The sequence below is a fragment of the Rousettus aegyptiacus genome, unplaced genomic scaffold, assembly GCF_014176215.1.
Source record: "Rousettus aegyptiacus isolate mRouAeg1 unplaced genomic scaffold, mRouAeg1.p scaffold_m13_p_18, whole genome shotgun sequence".
Lineage (NCBI taxonomy): Eukaryota > Metazoa > Chordata > Mammalia > Chiroptera > Pteropodidae > Rousettus > Rousettus aegyptiacus.
Window position 1 is genome coordinate 7,181,586 of NW_023416293.1, and position 18,296 is coordinate 7,199,881.

Sequence of the window (18,296 nt, forward strand, 5' to 3'; positions counted from 1 at the left end):
ACATCAGAGAGTCTGTATGAAAAATAAAATAATAAAGATTAAATAATGCCTTTTCCTTTTTTAGGCAGATGCTGATGGTTGCTAGAATAAACACAATCAATAATATTTACAGTATTCAGGGATTAAAAATGGTTCTTTTCACATGAGTTTTAAAAGCTCAACATGTAGTATTTTATTGATTTCTCTCCAATTATCTATTTATAATTCTAAATTTCTAATAAAAATTGTCAGCAAAGTATAAACATTGTTTTATTTTTCATCTCAAATATTTACCCAAGGATTTGGGTAAATACATGTACTCAGTAGACTGAAGAATAATTATAATTATTATTTAACTATTAAAGATCCAACTATTGACACATCTATATATGTGTATCATAATACTCCAAAACATTTTTTACCTAAAATTCTTGGCAAAATAGCCACTTCGAAAAAAAAATAGAAGAGAAGGAAATATGCCCTAAATTGGCTAGCAGAAAATATATTAAAGGACTCCTTTGCAAGGTTACCATTTTCTTGATGATTTTCTGACTTTTTTAGAGAATATTTATTATATTTTACAATAGATAGACTTAAGAATAACATAGATAAATACAATTTTGTGGGTTAAATCTTGATCTTTCAATGAATTTACTTCATAGTTTCAAATCTAATTTGTCTGATTTTTTGGCTGATATTCATTTATCAATGACTATTGACATCTATTTTTCATTTTTCTTTCAAAAACTTCTAACGCCTCTATATGAAGGGACATTGTGTGAATAGAGTCTGAATGCATTTCTTAAATTTTTATAGCTTTCCTTTAGAAGAATTTTCAAGATTATAATGTTCTAATATTTTTCATTTAGCTAAAATGTCATTATTTATTTTTCTCTGAAGTGCAAAATTATATAAAAGATTTGGTGAGAGCAGTAGCTGTACCGATATTTATTCAAGAAAATCTCATTATTCTCAAATGACATTTGCTTTAATTGTAACCTAGACATTCTTAGGAAATTTTATATATACTTACAAAAAGGGAATAATTTTCATAATCTTGCCCATGCAGTAAAGTTAATTAATCAATACTTGGCACTTTGCAAATACTTTTAAGTTCAGTTATTTTAAGAATACCTTAAATGTTTTATTCCAATATTAAAATGAAAAATTGAAGTTCACAATATTTAAATTACTTTCCTAACATACTGCTCTTGATAAGTGACAGAGCCAGGATTCAAATAAAAATACTCCACATTTGAAAGCCTTGAGTGAAATACTACGCTGCCTTCCTCATAATGCTTCCTCTTCCTTCCATATGATTCCAGAGTCATATATGTTGAACTTCTGTTATTTGCACAGTATGGTAGTCTTGGTATTGCCTTCTGTCTGTGGGCTTCAAGACATCTTCAATTATCTAATTCAATCTAACTATCTTTGAAGACTTTCTATTTTTATGCATATGACTGGCTGAAAAACTGTAAACTGTTTCCTGTCCTTTCTTTTCTTCTATGTATTTGTAAGCTTTCTTACAAAATTGTTCCATACTCTTAGACCAATATCCCATATGAATTTTTAGTCTAAAATGTTCCTTCATTAATCATACTTCATTAATCATAATCAGACAAATTAATCAGCGTCTCTTTTCCTTGCCGAGGCATCAATCGAGAGGTGCTTTGGAGAATATCAGGTGATCTCCTTAGAATCAATGCATGTAGAGAACATGAAGAAGATTAAATTTTAGCAATATTGAGTCCTTATCTTAAAAAAAAAATAAGGTAGGATAAGGATGTTTAGAAGTTAAATACATTTCTGGGAATCAGACATCTGTGTTGGGTGCCCAGACCTCGAGGTGTTGAAGTCACGACTTTCATTACATATTTCTTCAGTCTTTCAGCTGCTGTTCAGCACAGTCTGCACATTTTTATTTGGATTCTTTCACTTCTCCAGTTGTTCATTGTGTTTCCCGTACTTGGCCGCGCTCTCTCCTATACGGAGTCAAGCTCCTTGAAGTCAGACATTGACTTCATTCAAGAAATCCTGGTACGTTTTTGAAGGGTCCTATTGAATATGTCATAAATTAAACAAAATCAGACACTTCTAAAAAGTATTACAAATGCAAAAGCTATGTAGTTGTCCTAAAATAATGCTGTAAAAATCAGCCCATGATTTTTTCTGATGAGGTTAGAAAAGCTTATATTATCCCGTCTGCATATAAAGCAGTCAAACTCTCTCAAAAGAGTCTGCCACAGAAAAAGAAAATATTAATCAGCCAAAGAAAAACTAAAAATCACTGTCTTAGTTGATATTTGAAATGCAGGATACCTTGTTTTCTTATTCATAACAATGTAAGAAATTGATTTAGCTTTAAGATCAGTGGTAAAATGCCTCAAATGATACTTTCTATTCCAATATCTTTCTAAAAGAAGAAAAATGTGTCTATGTCAAATTTGATAACAGAAAGGGTAATCGGTAATCAGCGAGAGCATTTAGTAGTTAAATAAATATGAACTGCATGGATGGAGAAAGTTAAAATGTTTATTAGTATAGGTGATCTATAGTTTTTATATTTTACATTTCAACTAAAATATCATTTGCCAAAGCCAAATTAATGGCATCTTTAAATACAGACATTTATAGATCGTGCAAATACACATCGAATTAAATATTTCCCTAAAGTAGAGATATATATACTTATTAGCGTACTATTATTTGAATAATATGAATTTAATGGTTCAATGAGATTTGAAATAAGAAAATGATCAATGGGAGAATGATTTCTGAATATGAGCCAATGTGACACATGCCAGCGTCTAGGGCCTTGGATAGCTCGGTCCTTCATTTCCTCTTATTTCTAATTTTTACCCCAATTCTAAGAAGTCCAAAATTGAAGGCTAATTGCTCCTGGGATAAACCTTGTCTGGCCATCATTCAAATGCATTAGGATCCCCACTATTTCAGCATCACGTTCTCTTCACAGGTGAGGAGATGATCCATTTAGTCTCAACCTGGAGCATCACCTGGTCACATTTCTGGGACCAGCAGAGGTGTGCTCCATAGAAGTAAGTCCATGCTCCTTCAGGAGTGAGCAGGAATGTGGACCCCATTTCTGGTTACCAACCTAGGTTATGTTTAACCTGGATGTTCTGGAGAGATGGGTGCGTCTTCTCTTAAAGTGCCTGTTGCCAGCTTAGAACTAGAAGTGACACATTACTCCTCCTGAGCTAGGAATCGTAACCCAAGAACAGATAATCATCCTCTTCCACACTCTCTGAGGCTGCGATAGTCTCCATCATTAGGAAAATGTTGTTGAATAGATATCTGAGCATTAGTTGTTTACATCTGGAAAAGAAGTCCAAACTAGATATTTGGTTAAACTGTTGCCCATTTTTCAAAAGCTTAACTTTAACTTTACATTGTTATAAAACATTGTTATTACTTCTTTACTGCCCTTTAATTAAGTAACACATTTTTCTGATTACAAACGCAATGAAGTCAAATGGAATGCTTCTGAGAACATATTGGCAGATACATTGTTAGAATAAAAGTTTTGATTTACATTCTTAAAAATCCTTTCTCACGGTAGATTTTATTTTAAAAGATGTACGCATTTGTTAACATAAATGCTACTGTCTTTGAAGCAGATGTACAAGCTTGCCACCAAAATGAGCAAAATTCATTTTCTTTATAACCAAATGGCAACATCCGATTTCACATCTTGGAATTCATTATAGGTAAACGAACGTGATCGTCTCCTCAGATTGGTTGGTCTCTGAGGTCTTGCTTCTATCAAGCCTAAATAGATGTCGGATTTCAGAAAACGTGTGTAACTGTCTTGTTCCATCAGCTGATACACTCTGCTCTGTGCAGCGTCAAAACTTTGGAGGGTGGGCTGGGTCATGCTCTTAGCAATGAGTTCCTTGGTATGAAAATCGAGGTTAACCTGGATAGTGATTAAAAAATAAAAAGGTATAATTATGGCCAACCTACAGAAGTAAACATCTGTGAGACACAGGCGGTCCAGGGTTGCAGGTAGCAGGCGGCACAGTGCACCTGGGCACGTGGCTGCTGTTCCTGTCCTGTGTCTGGGCGTCCACGCTCTGCTCCGGGCTGGTGCTCTGTGTGGCTCTTCTCTGCCTGTGTCCTGGTCCTTCCCGCTCTCAGCTACTTTACAACAGTGGAATATTGCAGTGGTAACTATCACAGGGATCATTAGGTTCGACTCATTTTCAAAGTGGAAACTAAACTTCATAGAAATTAGGTAATTTTTAGTGACAGCGAACACTAAAGTTTGGGGCATATTTGGGATTTCAATGTGGGGCTTTTGTTTTATCACAGTGCTTTTTTATTTTTTATTGTATATTAAGATGCTCCCCTAGAACCAAATGCATGCAGAAAAGGAATATCTTTTAAAGATATAAAATCCTTTAATGCTTTTTATCAAAGCACTGCTGATATATTTGGTTCTGATGGAGGTGAGTTCCCAGGTAGGGCCTTTCCTTGTTTTTTGTCTGTGCAGTGGGTTGGCCTTGAGGAAAACAGAATAATACATGGAAACAGAAAACAAATTGAAACATATGGAAATGAGGAAAGCAATAACCATTTCTTGGGGAATGATATCCATATAGACAATGTTACCTCATGGACAGTATGAATTTGCAGTCAAACGGAGCTCTTAGCAGTGATAGACTACCAGTTCTAGCATTTCCGTGAAGAAACACTATCTATCGAACACAGAATGTGAAACATAGAAACTCTGTTTATTCATATTTGAGGATAGTCAGGTAATATTGGCTGGTTTTATAGCCATTTTAGCAATTGTATCACACAATTATCTCACACTGAGCTTGCAGTCAAAGAAAATCGGAATTGTGTTTTCATTTGAGCCATTGCCAAATTATGTTTCCCTCATCTCTCTATTATGAAAAAAATTTTTTAGTCTATTTTAAGGTGGAGAAATAATCATTTCAGGACAAATAAAACTTCGTATATTGTTGATGAGCTAATATGAAAATGGTACATGGTATAAACTTGTTGATTTCTTTTGCTTTTATCACTTACCGAAATCTTTCGTTTCTATGAGAGGTTGCTTATGTTAAGATGATAATTGTGTTCACTCTCGGTCTAGAATAAAAATAACTCTGAGGAGTGACTTCTGTTATACTTTCCTTTTCCATGGCAATGTCTTACAATGCATTCTGTTTGTATGGACAAATCTGTAAACACCCATCATGCTTCAACAAAACCGTACCTTTCTGGTGAGATGTACGGGGCTACCCATCTTTCAAATGTTTTTCAGACAGTTGTAAAATTTCACAATTATCTTTACCTCTTGTGGCGCATCACTCTGGATAAATTTTTCATATATCGCTTTTGCTTTCTGGATAATTTGTTGAGGATTTTTGCTTTTCTTGAAGTCTTCGCAGGCTATCCAAAATTCAATGTTTTCCTCACTGAATTCAGTTTTAAGAAATCTGGTAAAAGTCTCCAATCCAGCTACCAAGAAAAGAAACGATATATTTTAACTATAAAATATTAATGCTGAGAAAGTGTACTGCTTAATAGTAAAGTATAACGAATTATTAACAGAACAGCTGTGTCTTCTCTAGAATGCTGTATAGCGGCCCACATCTTGCACAATATACGAGGGACTTCATAGAAATTAGCTGTTATCTTCATAGCTGTGAAAGGAAGTGGGATTTCTGTTGAAACAAGGCAGGTATACGTAACTCTGAAGAAAAAGGACCCCTACTTTGGACCTTTTTCTGGGTCTCTTTCAGCCGTGCCTCTACCTGGTGTGTGTGTGTGTGTGTGTGTGTGTGTGTGTGTGTGTGTGTGTGTGTGTGTGTAGGGGGGAGGAGGTTATTCTATAGAGATAAGAAGCCATTCTACCTGGAACTCCCCCTGCCACACACACCTTTGCTTCTAGAAAATGCTCTGGTTCTCAGGCTACTGGAATTCCCTGTTCACAAGCTCTGTTTCCAGGGTTTGTCTGCTCAACTCGTTTTCACTTATATTCATTTCTCATATTCACTGCCCTTGAGAACTATTTCTCGTGGTCAGTGGTTATTTCTAATATAAAATGTTTAACACAGAATGAAGTAAGAAGAATAAATCTCTGTTGGTACGATTATGATAATATCTAAGGGATTTCACATTTATAACATGTTTAGAGGTTTCGAGGCCAGAGTGCCGTCTATACCCCTCACCACATTTACTGTTTACAGGGCTGCCTGGTATGTGTTCTCAATTCATGTCCATAGATGAGTGAATTGGATTTTAGTTACATACAGTTGCTCCAGGTCTCGCTTTTGAAACCAACAAAAAGTTGTAGACATGTATCTTTCTCAGGAAGGCAGGACTTTGTGTGTTAAGCAGAGTAACAGCCCTCCAAAGATGCCCATGACCTAATCCCCAGAACTTGTGAAGATGTCACCTTACAGGAAGGAAAAAAAAGAGCCTTGCTGACGTGATTGTGGTTAATGACCTTGAGAAGGAGAGAGTCCTGGGCTATCCAGGTGGACCCAGTCTAATCACACACATCCTTTAAAGGGGAGGAGGAAGGCAGAAGTGGGCCACAGAGATGTAACACAAAAGGGGCTTTTGCTGACCTTGTAGAGGGAAGAAGGTGGCCACGAACCTAGGGATGTGTGAGGTCTAGAAGGTGGGAATGGCCCTCAGCTTAGAACCAGCCAGAGAATGGAGATGTTGGTCCACAGCTTCGAAGAACTGAATTCCGCCAAGAACTCAAATAAATATGTAAAGGTTTTCTCTTAGACCCTGTGGGAAGGGCACCAGCTTGCTAACACCTTCATTTTCCCCATGACACCTATACTGTACTTCTGGCCTATAGGACAGTAAGATAATCAATTTGTGTTGTCACTAAATTTGTCATAAATTGTTACAGCAGGAATAGCAAACTAATACAATCCTCGAATTATGCTTTACATATCACCATTCATTCTCCTTGTCCTGTTCATCATGAAGCATTGCATATATTACATTTTGAGCAATCTTTTGAACAAATTAGAGACCCAGGAGTTTAATGTTTAAGATAGCAGTAGTCAGAAATGAAGTGACCCTCTGCAGACATTCCCTGAGTATCAGAGCATGAAGTGACTCCAACCACCACCGTGACAAAAGTGTTTTCACTGGGGTAAAGGGAGATTCTGCCATTTCTCTTCCTCAGTAAATCGACCCTGAGTCCCTGATATTAATGGTTAAATGTGAAGAAACTAAGAAGGAGGCAAAGGTCAGGCTCAGCAGGAATTCGAGAAGGCGTCGTGACAGTGGCAGCCACTCAGAGCGTGTCTACTGTCATTAGGTGCTGGCGAGATAATTCCTGGTCAAACACGACCGTCTTAAGGAGGCCTTAGAGCTAAGCGGTTCCTGAATGAGTCAACAAATTCTAATCTCTGAGAAAAAGGAAGTATGATCAGTGCGAGTGATATTTAACCACTCATTTTTTAATTTATCTAGCTCATTGTTGGATTTTCAAGATTCACTTGCCATGCTGAGTAGTCGTGTGGTTGTTCTAAGAATGTAGCAGGGAAATATGAATGGGCAATATTTCTTTGGAGGATTTTCCCCAAATACCTGAGAATGTATATACTTCAAAGTTAATGATCTATCTGTGTTTCTAGTAGATTTAAACCAAAATAGCTGCCCACGTGAGCGGCGGGGCGTCCGGCATGCTGGTTGTACCAGGGCTGCCAGCGCTCGTGGGATGGTTGGTTTATAGTGTGTTCCTGTTCGACTTTTCTTTCTCACAATTCTTTTCACCCACCAGACCTCCGGACCTGAATTTGACCAAGCAGACGGAGTCGCTATAATAATGATTGAGTCACTATAATGATTCGAGATTACATTCCCTTAATTTGACTACAGGCTGGCAACAACTTGAACCTGTCTTCCTTTTCTATTTACGTGACCGGAAAGGTGGCTTTGCTGCATGGTCTCTGGTTTTATTTTTGGTCTCTCCCCGCCCGCTTTTCTTCTTCGTCTTCTAGACTGCTTTTGGAAGGAAACAAAAGACTAAGGCAAAAGAAACCTTTCAACCCCTAATTCGAAACTGAAGTAGAATTTGAAATGTGCACAATATTTAGGCTTGTAAAAGCAAACCCATAACAGAAACAGCAATCTGGAGACCAGCTGGCTCGACCCAAACTTCAGGCATTTCTGTTTTTGAGCCCCAGCCTCGGGCCAGGACTTAAAAAAAAAAAACACTGAGAACTTTCCTCTTGACAAATTTTCAGTGTAATTAAAAACCACTGCTTGGCACCTGTACGTCCTTCCTCTTTCAAATTTCTAAAATACTTGTCCTTTTCATCCTTGTAATAGCTTCTACTCTTACTGACTTCAATTCTAATATATATATATATATATATATATATATTAGATACACATTAGATACACATACATATGCACATCTACATATATATGTATATACACACATATGTATATATATTATTTATTTATTTATATGTATGTATTCTCTCAATGATCTCTAATAATTGTCTTCAGAACCGATAGCTTCTTTATATTTTTAAATAGAATTCTGAAATTTCTTATTTGCTTGGTAGCTGCTGTAAAAGAGATTTCTGAAAAGGATTTCACGGCTAGAAATTAGGGAACACATTGGAAGCAAAACAACAAAACGATGGTGAGAACATTTTTGGGCGACCCTAATTTACATATATAAAAAAGGAGTTACGTGGGAACGAGCGCTCTGCTGACATTGGACAGTACACTGTCGGGTGTCCTCACTCTGCTGATGACACGGGCCCTGCCTCCTCCCCGTCTGCAGTCAGAGGCACTTTAGCTCCTGCTTGTTCCTCTGTCACTATTTAAAGGGAAACTGAAGCCAAGTTAGCAAAATACAATGCCTGCTGTCTTACAATGGGAGAACAGTCTGTCCCGGTCTGTTCAAGCTGCGTTGGAAAGAAGAAAATAAAGTTATATTTTTCGGGGTTTATGAACAAAGTTACTTTGACCCCAGTGAAGGGAAAACTTTATTTCAATTTATTCTCCTCATATATCATGTATAAACACATGTTAAAATACCAAATTATCCCTAAAGTGAGTTAATTACTAATTGTTACAATTTTAGGAGGATACAGCTATTACTTTTCTGATTAATAAATCTCAATTATAATAAAATGTTATATACCGACACTTAAAAGGGATTGTCCCTATGCCAGACAACTGAAAATTTTCCTTACTTGTTCAAAATAACTTACTCCATCTATGTTTAAAAATTTTATGAAATGCCTAGTGTCAACCTGAAGACTGTATTACATACTAAAAATGCAGTACTAATTACAGTAGTGAGTTCTGAGTGTTTCGAGGTCTTGGCGCATCATTAGATGCCTTTTATCAACGCAGTTTCATTTAATTTTCACAGCAGTCCTATGGAGTATTAAGTTCTGTTATACTCATTTGTACAGATGAAAAAAAAATGAGGTTTAAAGAGTTAAACTGTCTTAAATCTTACAGTTGAGAAAAGATAGCCCTGGGGTTTGAACCCAAGTTTTTTGTGTCTAAAATCATAAAAACTTTACCACTAAACTGCCATCAAATAGCAAAGTCCCCGCTATTGGGGAATGTGGTGTGAAGAGGCAGGGGCTAAGGAAGGACTGTTACTCTGTGTGGGGCAGAGGAGGAAGTTCGACTCACATGGAATTCAAATAGAAGCCTTCCAGAAAATAACATGAATGTTCCTTAAAATATAATTCTTCACTAGGTCCCAAAGCATGGATACAAACTGTGTGCTGGCCGTCATTCTCTGGAATATCATGCAATAATAGCCCTTTGTCACCATGGTTTGTTGTGAGCTTGGTACAGACATTCAAAACAAAATCACGACACTAGTATCAGGAAAAGTTCTGTCTGCTAAAAATACTCCCAATGAGTTAATTAGAGTGGATTTTGTTGGCATAATATGAATACAATAGGGAAGTAGAAATACTGATTCCAGAAGGGAATTAATGATGAATGGGAAAGTGGTTCACTTGTTTAAAAGTTGAAGTAAATGACTTTTAAAAAAGTAATATACAGTGTTGTGCACGGTTATCCCAGCTCATTAGTTACTTCCTGTTTCTCTTCACGCTGGGCAGCTGCACTAAGTCATGTCACAGTGGCACCATTTCTCACGCATGGCAGTCACTTGCTAAACTGTCTTTTAGAAGGCAGCAGTGGTGAATGCAGCTGCCAGAACGATGCTCGCTAGAACCTGAGATTAGAATTCACACTGGAAGAAGTTGGCTCAATGTGTCATACAAATATGAAGTGCTTGCAATCGCATGTTTCTAAATTGAAACTCTGGCATCTGTTGGGGTATTTTTCTGATGCCAAGAAACCAAATGAAACAAAAGTCCTGTAACTCCGAAGTTGGAAACCCACGTACAGTATCATATCCTAAATTCTAGCTTGAGTTGTTTCTACTTTAACATTTGGCTTCATGGCTCTTGACTTGCCACAGAATATTATGGTTAATTTTGCAATAATGATTTATTTGTGCTACTCATTTATAATTTAAGCTGAATTTTACTTATTTTTACCCTTTAGATAGAGTAAGGAATTGGGTGTTTATTATGGGTCAGCTTGATTCAGTAATTTAACTTTACAGAAAACTGGAATCCTTTATCTTGCAGAAAATTGTAACTGAAAATTGAGAAGAGCAACTTGAAAAAGCACTAGGTAAAAAGTGTGAGGGTAAAGTATTCATTTCCTTCCCCCAAAGAAAAGTATACAGTTCCTTTCAGCCTTTACTCGAAGTCAGTAATGAGGATTTCTCACAGTACCGTCAGTTCACATTTTTAAATCAAAGAGGTGCAACGACTTATATACTCTATTTTTGTTTTACTTATTTTGGATTATTCTCAGCATTAAGCTTAGTGGAACCACAATTCAGGATGCAAAAAGTCCAAGCAAATGGTTATTAATAAAAATGGTTACAAATAGTATACGTAACAAGACTACAAGAAAGGGCGCATGGGAAAACAAAGTTATGTAGCACTCAGAAAACGTTCTCACTGATAGAGACGCCCGTCACAGGGGACATCACCCCCTTCACATCTCCGGTTATCAGCTGTGTGAAGCAGTTAGAATCGTTCTGTCTATCCTCAGATGCAATCCCACCTTCTAGGCGTGTGCCTCTAGAACACTGAAAGACTTCCGATAAATTTCCCAGCAACTAGAGAAGTTCAGATGCTAACCTGGTATCTTCTCGCAAATCTTGCTTCCCACCTCTATTTCTCATCTATAAAAGCTATGATCTTCCTTTTAATAAAATCTGGGTATCTCTCGCTTATCCTTCTTCTTCATCTTCTATGTCATCATCATTTCACTTTGCAAGATGAGTACACATTCGATCATCCACCATGATCATCAATTTCTTTCCCAAACAGCCCTTCCCTTGAGGTTAACTTTTATATTTGTAACAGCCTTGTAGGTAGATGATATTGCATGCAGAGAATTCTCTCTCTAGCCATCAGAGTTAGCTTTCTGAAAAATCTTCCAAAGTTTGTGCCCAACTTAATTTTCCAGTGTGTCTGCCTACTACTTTTTGCCTCGGGGAAAGTGAACTGCTTGCTTTTCAAGGTTGAATCAAAATCTCTTATTCTTCTAGCCCTTTCATACCTTTTTCTCTGCTCAGGAATTACCTTCCCTTCTGCCTGTTAAAAACTTGCACCTACTGACAGAATCCCTTTTAATGATTTTTCTTAAACCTACAAGATACATTACAAATTTTACAGTATTTTTAAAGTACTTAGTTTTCAGAAGTATATATTATTCACAAAATTATTGTACTTTCTAAGATGTCTTACACAGAACCTTATACATATTTATATAAACACACATGTATGTGTGAGTATGATATACATGTACATAATTTTATTGATATTACTTGATTTGCTAACTTTATGTGGATAGCATTTACTTTCATAAAGCCAATTAGTGAAAACACTAATGACTAAATTTGAAATTGGTATTATGAATGATAGTTACATTCTAGTGTTGGTTTTTATTTATGCTTTTTAAAAATTAACGGCATTTAGAAATTATTAATTGATATATATGTAATTGAATTATAGCTTTTTATGATTCATTTTGCAACTTCAGGCAGATTTGTCAATAAACAGGAATGGCAGAAAAAATATTCTAATATCTGCATAGAAACAAATAAGGAACAGCAATGAAACTATTGAGGGATTTCACTGTGTTAAAATTTACTAAATAACATGTTCCAGCTCATTTAAAAAATTTTCACTTTAGAATAGATTTAGATTTTAGAAAAGTTATGAAGAAAGTACAGTTTCTATATATCCTCTATCCAGTTCTCGCCTATTCTTAAATAATGGCACATTTTAATTATTTAAAGTCCATACTTTGTTCAAATTTCCTTGAATTTTACCTTCAATGTTTTTTAAAAAAAAATTTAAAAGAGTGAAATTACATTTCAATAATAAAATGTGAATAAAGTAGTGGAAATACCAAACCACTTCTTGAATTCTTCGGTTTCTACAGGATACAGCAAAACCAGGCCCTTTCTATTTTAGTATCATCTGTCTATCGTCTGTCATCCTAAGCTACCCTTTTTCAAATATTGTTTCTCAATAAATAATTATTATTTTTTTAGTTCCCTGAATGCATTGCATTGGTTGATGCCTCACGCCCGTGTTGGCTCTCTGCTTGGATGGCCTCTTTTTCTCCTTGCCCAGCGAGTGAATTTTGATCAATCCCCTAAAATCTAGAGTGAGGACCTTCTTCTCTGTAGCTGTATTTCTAAAGATGCTAATAATCAGTCCCCAGTGATTTTAATATTAGCCATTTTTGTCAAATTGAATACTCAAATTTCTATTCTGTTTTGTTTGATTAATCACTTCATTGCTCATTCAACTAAATTTAATACAATTTTCATTTCAAATTTAATACGATTTTCACGTATGTCTCATGACATAGAGAATTTGAGAAACATTTAACCAAAGGAAAATTCTTTAAAATTTGTAGATAGAGCAAGTTTTTTTTGGATGTGTGTGTGTGTGTGTGTGTGTGTGTATGCACACAAGTATAATTTTTTTTCCTATATATAGTCAATTCAGTAGAAATGAAGTGTAACCACGACATATTTCTAGCTGATTTTTTAAGCTTTATGATTTAATATTACAGTAAGCTTTGCAATTAAAATAATTAGATTTTTTAAGGATTGATTAAGAGAATCCTAGCCACATTTTTTTTGTGAATTCAATACAATTTAATTAGCACTTTGATCTCAAGCGCTGATTATAACATTCAAGTAGGTCAATGCTGATATTCCGTTATTTGTGTCACCCCCTCCTGATTCAAATTTATGCTATTTTATAGCTCTTTAATATTTCCACCAGTAGAGAAAAGAGAGGGCAGTGGATTCTTCTTTTTTTTCCTGTTTCGTTTTGACCAAAACCAGCACAATTACAGACTGCCAGGGGAGGGTTTTCTGTAAGACTAATTACCCTTGCTAAATCATTCTTTCTCAATGGGTTGTGGGAGCATGATGACATTATTATGTACTGATTGATTAAAGAAATAAATTCATCTTATATATTTACTTCCATTGAAATCAAACCCTGTAAATGATGTTTCCAGTTGGGAGTAAACTGGAAAACAGAAAAAAATAAATAAATTTTAAATTATTGATAATTATTTTTCATAATAGCAGTAACTTTTTACATTTGTGCAAATGGTTATTGGTTTCTTATTCATCATTTAATTTAACCCTGATAGGAATCTGTGTCCACTGGAGCTAAAGACCTCATTATCTCCCATTTACAGTAGAAGAAGCTGAAAGTCAGATCAGGAAACTGAACAATTATGTTGTAGAACAGACACACAATTCAAATCTGAAAGGAACCCGGACTAAATCTTTCCTAGTAACAAATTTGGTTATATTACTTGAACACTTAACATTTACCAGGTGATATGCTGCATTTGGGGGTCCACAGCTGTAAACACATCTGCTTCCTTATAATAAAGCCAAGTTGTAAAAAATGTGAATTCCATTCCCCCTTTCCTCTTGCTCTGACTGGTAAAGAAACTGAAGGTCTGGGATGTGTCAAAACATTGGAAATAATAGGTTTTAAGAAGGCAAATTTGGGAGGCATGAATAATGGAGGGAAGTTTTACACAAGTTGCTCTAATTAGCCTTAAGAACTAATAAATACTTGAACCAAAACAGAGGTGGCTGAATTAGTGAGGATGGGACAGAGTTGACATATATTTAGCAAGAATTTTAACAGTAGGTAAGAAATAATTAGACATTGAAAACTAAGAGAGAGTGGATGAGGAAAGCTATTTATATGATTCTTCTCGAAAATAGGGAGCGATTGAATATTAAGATGAAATAAGGAGAAAGGAGTAACAAGTTATATTTCCTCCACTTAAGTTTTCTTATTAGCACCCTGAATTTCCATTGATTAATTACGTCCTTGCCTACATTTAAGCCTTGATGTCTCTATCTATATTTTTCTTCTCTGAGTCAATATTATAATTCAGAAGCAGAATCCATTTTCTTTAGATTAGGAAAAGTTTTCAGGGATGATCTACAGAAACAGGATACTTGTGTCAGTAAATTCAGGGGAACATGAACTGGCCACCAAAACCCAATAGAGGGATAGACCGTGAAGGAGGATAAAAAATACGGAAAATGAGGACAGACAAGAAATGTTGGCGTTTCATCAGGTAAAGGATAGAGTTTGAGGCTGAATTGCAGGCACTTCCCTCCCAGCTGCCACAGCAATAGGAACCCTGTCTTCCAGGAGACACCTCAGAATGTGAGCCCCGATTAGCAATGCCGTAAACAGTACTTAGAGCAGTCAGTCTGGCTTGGTTCGTCTTGGCATGTCCTGGGGAATTACTGGGAAGATTTTTGTTTTGATAAATGAGAAAGAATAGGAAAATGTTGGGATGCGAACGACAGCTTTGGACTGGAGGAAGTGTGGCTGTTTGGTGATGATACATGGTTGCTTCTTAAGCAGAGTCTACCTCAGTCAGAGTGGAAAACAGAGAACACTGTGCTTGCCCAGCCCAGCCCCGCGCTTACTTAGTTCAACTTTTCAGTTTCGCTATCTGAAAGAAATCATGGACTGAATAAAGACCAAAAAAGCTCACGAATCTGCTACCTCATGTAAGTTGACCCTAAAGCCTGCGCTCTAACATGCTTCATCATAGTGTAGGACCCTCAGACAAGCCTCCGTATTTGTCTCTACCTTCTACCTCATCTACAAAGTTCCACTTTAAAATACCCACCGGATTCTCAACTTTTCTACTAAGTTCTGCTTTAAAAATAGATGATTGGTCTGAAGAGTAAAACATTTATAATATTAAAACAACAACAACAACAACAACAACAATGTATTTCCTTAGGGTTTTTTGAATGTCTATCAAAAGAATGACCTTTAGCTCACTTAACAGCAAAAATAACACGGATTATGTGGGATTTAATAAAGCCAAAGGTCTCATTTAAAAAATCAAGAAATATTAAAAACTTAAAACTATTAAGTACAGCATAAAGAAATGATGTTTCCACTACAATAAGTAATTCTTAATAAAATGAGACTATTTAAAAAATATATTTTCCATTAGTTACAGATTCTATTATTTCGTTATTCTGTTGACCGGAAACTCAGATTGCAGTAAACTACCAATCAGCCTAAATTTTTAAAGACAGCCTCTGTTGTACGTTTACATGCATACTTTGTACAATTTTACATCAAGGAATAAAATGTTTGGGAAAAATGCCACCAACCTTTATGGGAAAGCAGTTTGTCAAATGATTCACCCCATATCACTGCTTCTTCAGGGGAGACTCTGTTTAAGAAATAAACGTTTTATAAGGGAGCATGCAGAAAGTCTGTTTATGGATCTGCTCTAACATATGCCATAACACTGCTCTTTTCCCAAATTTCACAGTTTCTCTTTTAATTATTACATAATGAAAGTTCTTTTTACATCGGAAACTTCAAAAACTGGCCAACTTTCTTTTCAAATTGGCCTTTGATTATTTTCTAATAAAAAATTAATCTTGTGTTAGGTTAAAACAAAGGAAAAAAAATCAAGTGAATTATCTTTCTTAATTCAGCGAATAAAACTAAGCTGACGATATCTTTCAAACTTTTTTTAAAACTGCAATTTCCTTGAAGCTCTTACCACAATATGCAGATTTTTTTTTTTTAAAACAGATACAGGAAGTGTGACTAATGATGTTTTAAAGGGATAGAAACTATAAACAGTTTTAATACCGCAAATATTTTAGCAATGGTGATAATTTAGTGAGTTGAATATATTTGCCGTAGGTCTTTTACTGATCATATCTCAAATTTGGAAGAATGTGTATTGTACAATTATTTAAGGCAATCCCGTTTCCTGTCTGAATTAAAGAAATGGCTAAACATTACAAAAATTTCTCTTTGTGCTTTACTTGCTATTATACCTACGGCATTTTTTTTTTAAACTACTGTATGACAATTTTACATTGTGAAGACTCAATGAATATTTTATTAGTTTAATAAGGAGTAAAATATATCATTTAAAATTGACAGGTCTATAATTTTAAAAGAGCACCTTTAAATTTTTATAAGATTATCCAGTTCAAGCCATTAAAATGGTTAAATTTTATGGAATATTCTTATTTTTTTGAAATGAGACCTCTAACCTTCCTTATATTGCAGTGTAATTTCCAATAAAATGAAATCCCTAATTTCCTCTTTCTTAAATCTTTAAGGATAGAGTCAGCAAAATCTCCCGTAAGTATTTAAAAGTTATTCACCTTGTTTCTTTGGCCAAGTGCCCATATCTACCCGTCTGGGTCTCCTCATGGAACTCGGGTTTCTGCAGGAGAAGACTTAGCCGGTTTCTTTTTTCCTTAGTTCTGCAATGAGAAGGTGTTAGCTGCAGGAAAATGTGGGTGACACTTAGCATCTCTCCTTTGACGGTCCGTTTGTAACTGGCAATCTCTTAAACACCCCTTTTCACCCACCTTTCACCCCGATGCACTCACAATGGTTTTCTAAAAGAATTTCATTAAAATAGTGTGTCCATGGAAGAATTACGAGAGCATATGTGAAATATATTTGGTTTTTCCTCAGTGACTGCAAAGTATTTAAGATTCTATTTTGATAACTGTTGTTATTAGTTCTGTGTGGTTAAAATTGTTGCACTTTTTAAAGAACGAACGCACTTTAGGTTTAACAATTATTTATTCCTAATAAATAGACTTAAAAATTTAAGAGCACAATCTATATTTTCAACCAGATATTTTAAAAACAAGGACTGATAAATATGCATCAAGGATGTTTTTAAAAGTATAAGTAAGATTTTAATAATTACAATTTTACCTGATTTTGGCTCCTTTGCTTGTTTCTTCTTTTGCCAAACCATGCATTAGCCTGAAAAAAGTTTTTTCTTTTGATTCACACATATTTAATGGAGAAAAGAAAATCAATGATACTTCCATCTTCTCTCTCTAAAAAGAAGAGATGTCTAATTTATTACATCCTTCACTTGTTAATGCTATCCCGTGGTTATACATGGTAGAACAAAAAGTTATCTCAACTCTGTCAGCAATGCTTAAAATTAAAAACAAAACAAAACAAAACAAAACAAAAGGTTCTGAGAGCTGTGTTTCTGCCTCTGTAGAGCCAGAAAAGTGTAGAACTGAGGAACTAAAGTACAACTCAGTCCTGAGTTGTTTAGGGAAATGATAATACAAATTTGCACAATGACTCTTGGTCTCTGAGATAAAGACTAGTATTACCACAGTCAACTTCTCCTTTACTCTGTGCAATCAGAATGGTGCGTTAATAGACTCAAATGACGCTGTCATTTCCTCCAGGGACTTCTCGAAAAGTTCTTCAATGCGCATGGCGATGTGCTATGGCAAAGTGCTACTTAGAAGTGTTTAGGAGATGTTCTCCCTTGTCCTTAAAAAAGTACATTTATTTAGGTTCCATTGAATTAAGAAAATTAACATTTAATTGGCATTGTGCCCTATAATGCTATTTGTGTTTGCTTAACATAAAGTATCGAAATGATGATAGAGATCATAGTATTTCGTAGTTGAAAGGGAGAGTAAAAAACATTTAATCCAATAATGTTTAATTACAGGTTCATTTATGAAATTTTACCAGTCCATGTTCAAAATAAGAAAGAAAAAAGATCTGTAATTTGCCTATTTTATTGTTAAAATGTTTTTTTTTAATTAAATATTTCAACAAGTGAGGCAGTTTGCATGTTAGCTCATTTTAAGTCCTTATGAAAAAAAGAAATGGCAGCTCTAAGTTGGT

At 35.3% G+C, this 18,296-nt stretch overlaps 1 protein-coding gene across 1 annotated transcript; it reads right to left on the reverse strand.

Annotated features, from left to right (window-relative positions):
* Positions 1 to 3,369: 3,369 nt before the first annotated feature.
* On the reverse strand, positions 3,370 to 17,759 carry RGS18 (regulator of G protein signaling 18). Its single transcript, XM_016122674.2, has 5 exons — positions 17,349 to 17,759; positions 16,781 to 16,882; positions 15,761 to 15,822; positions 5,306 to 5,472; positions 3,370 to 3,919 (listed from the first exon to the last, which is right to left on the reverse strand). Exons 1-5 carry the CDS (start codon positions 17,465 to 17,467, stop codon positions 3,662 to 3,664), a joined length of 708 nt encoding a protein of 235 aa, XP_015978160.2. The 5' UTR covers positions 17,468 to 17,759; the 3' UTR covers positions 3,370 to 3,661.
* Positions 17,760 to 18,296: the final 537 nt, after the last annotated feature.

What these genes read in the sequence shown, in the direction of transcription:
- RGS18 (XM_016122674.2), bottom strand. Translation starts at nt 17,467, where the DNA reads ATGGAAGTATCATTGATTTTCTTTTCTCCATTAAATATGTGTGAATCA. An exon ending in CACTTGGCCAAAGAAACAAG is followed by an intron (nt 15,823 to 16,780) that starts GTGAATAACTTT and finishes TTTCTTAAACAG; the next exon opens with AGTCTCCCCTGAAGAAGCAG. An exon ending in CAAACTGCTTTCCCATAAAG is followed by an intron (nt 5,473 to 15,760) that starts GTTGGTGGCATT and finishes TTTTCTTGGTAG; the next exon opens with CTGGATTGGAGACTTTTACC.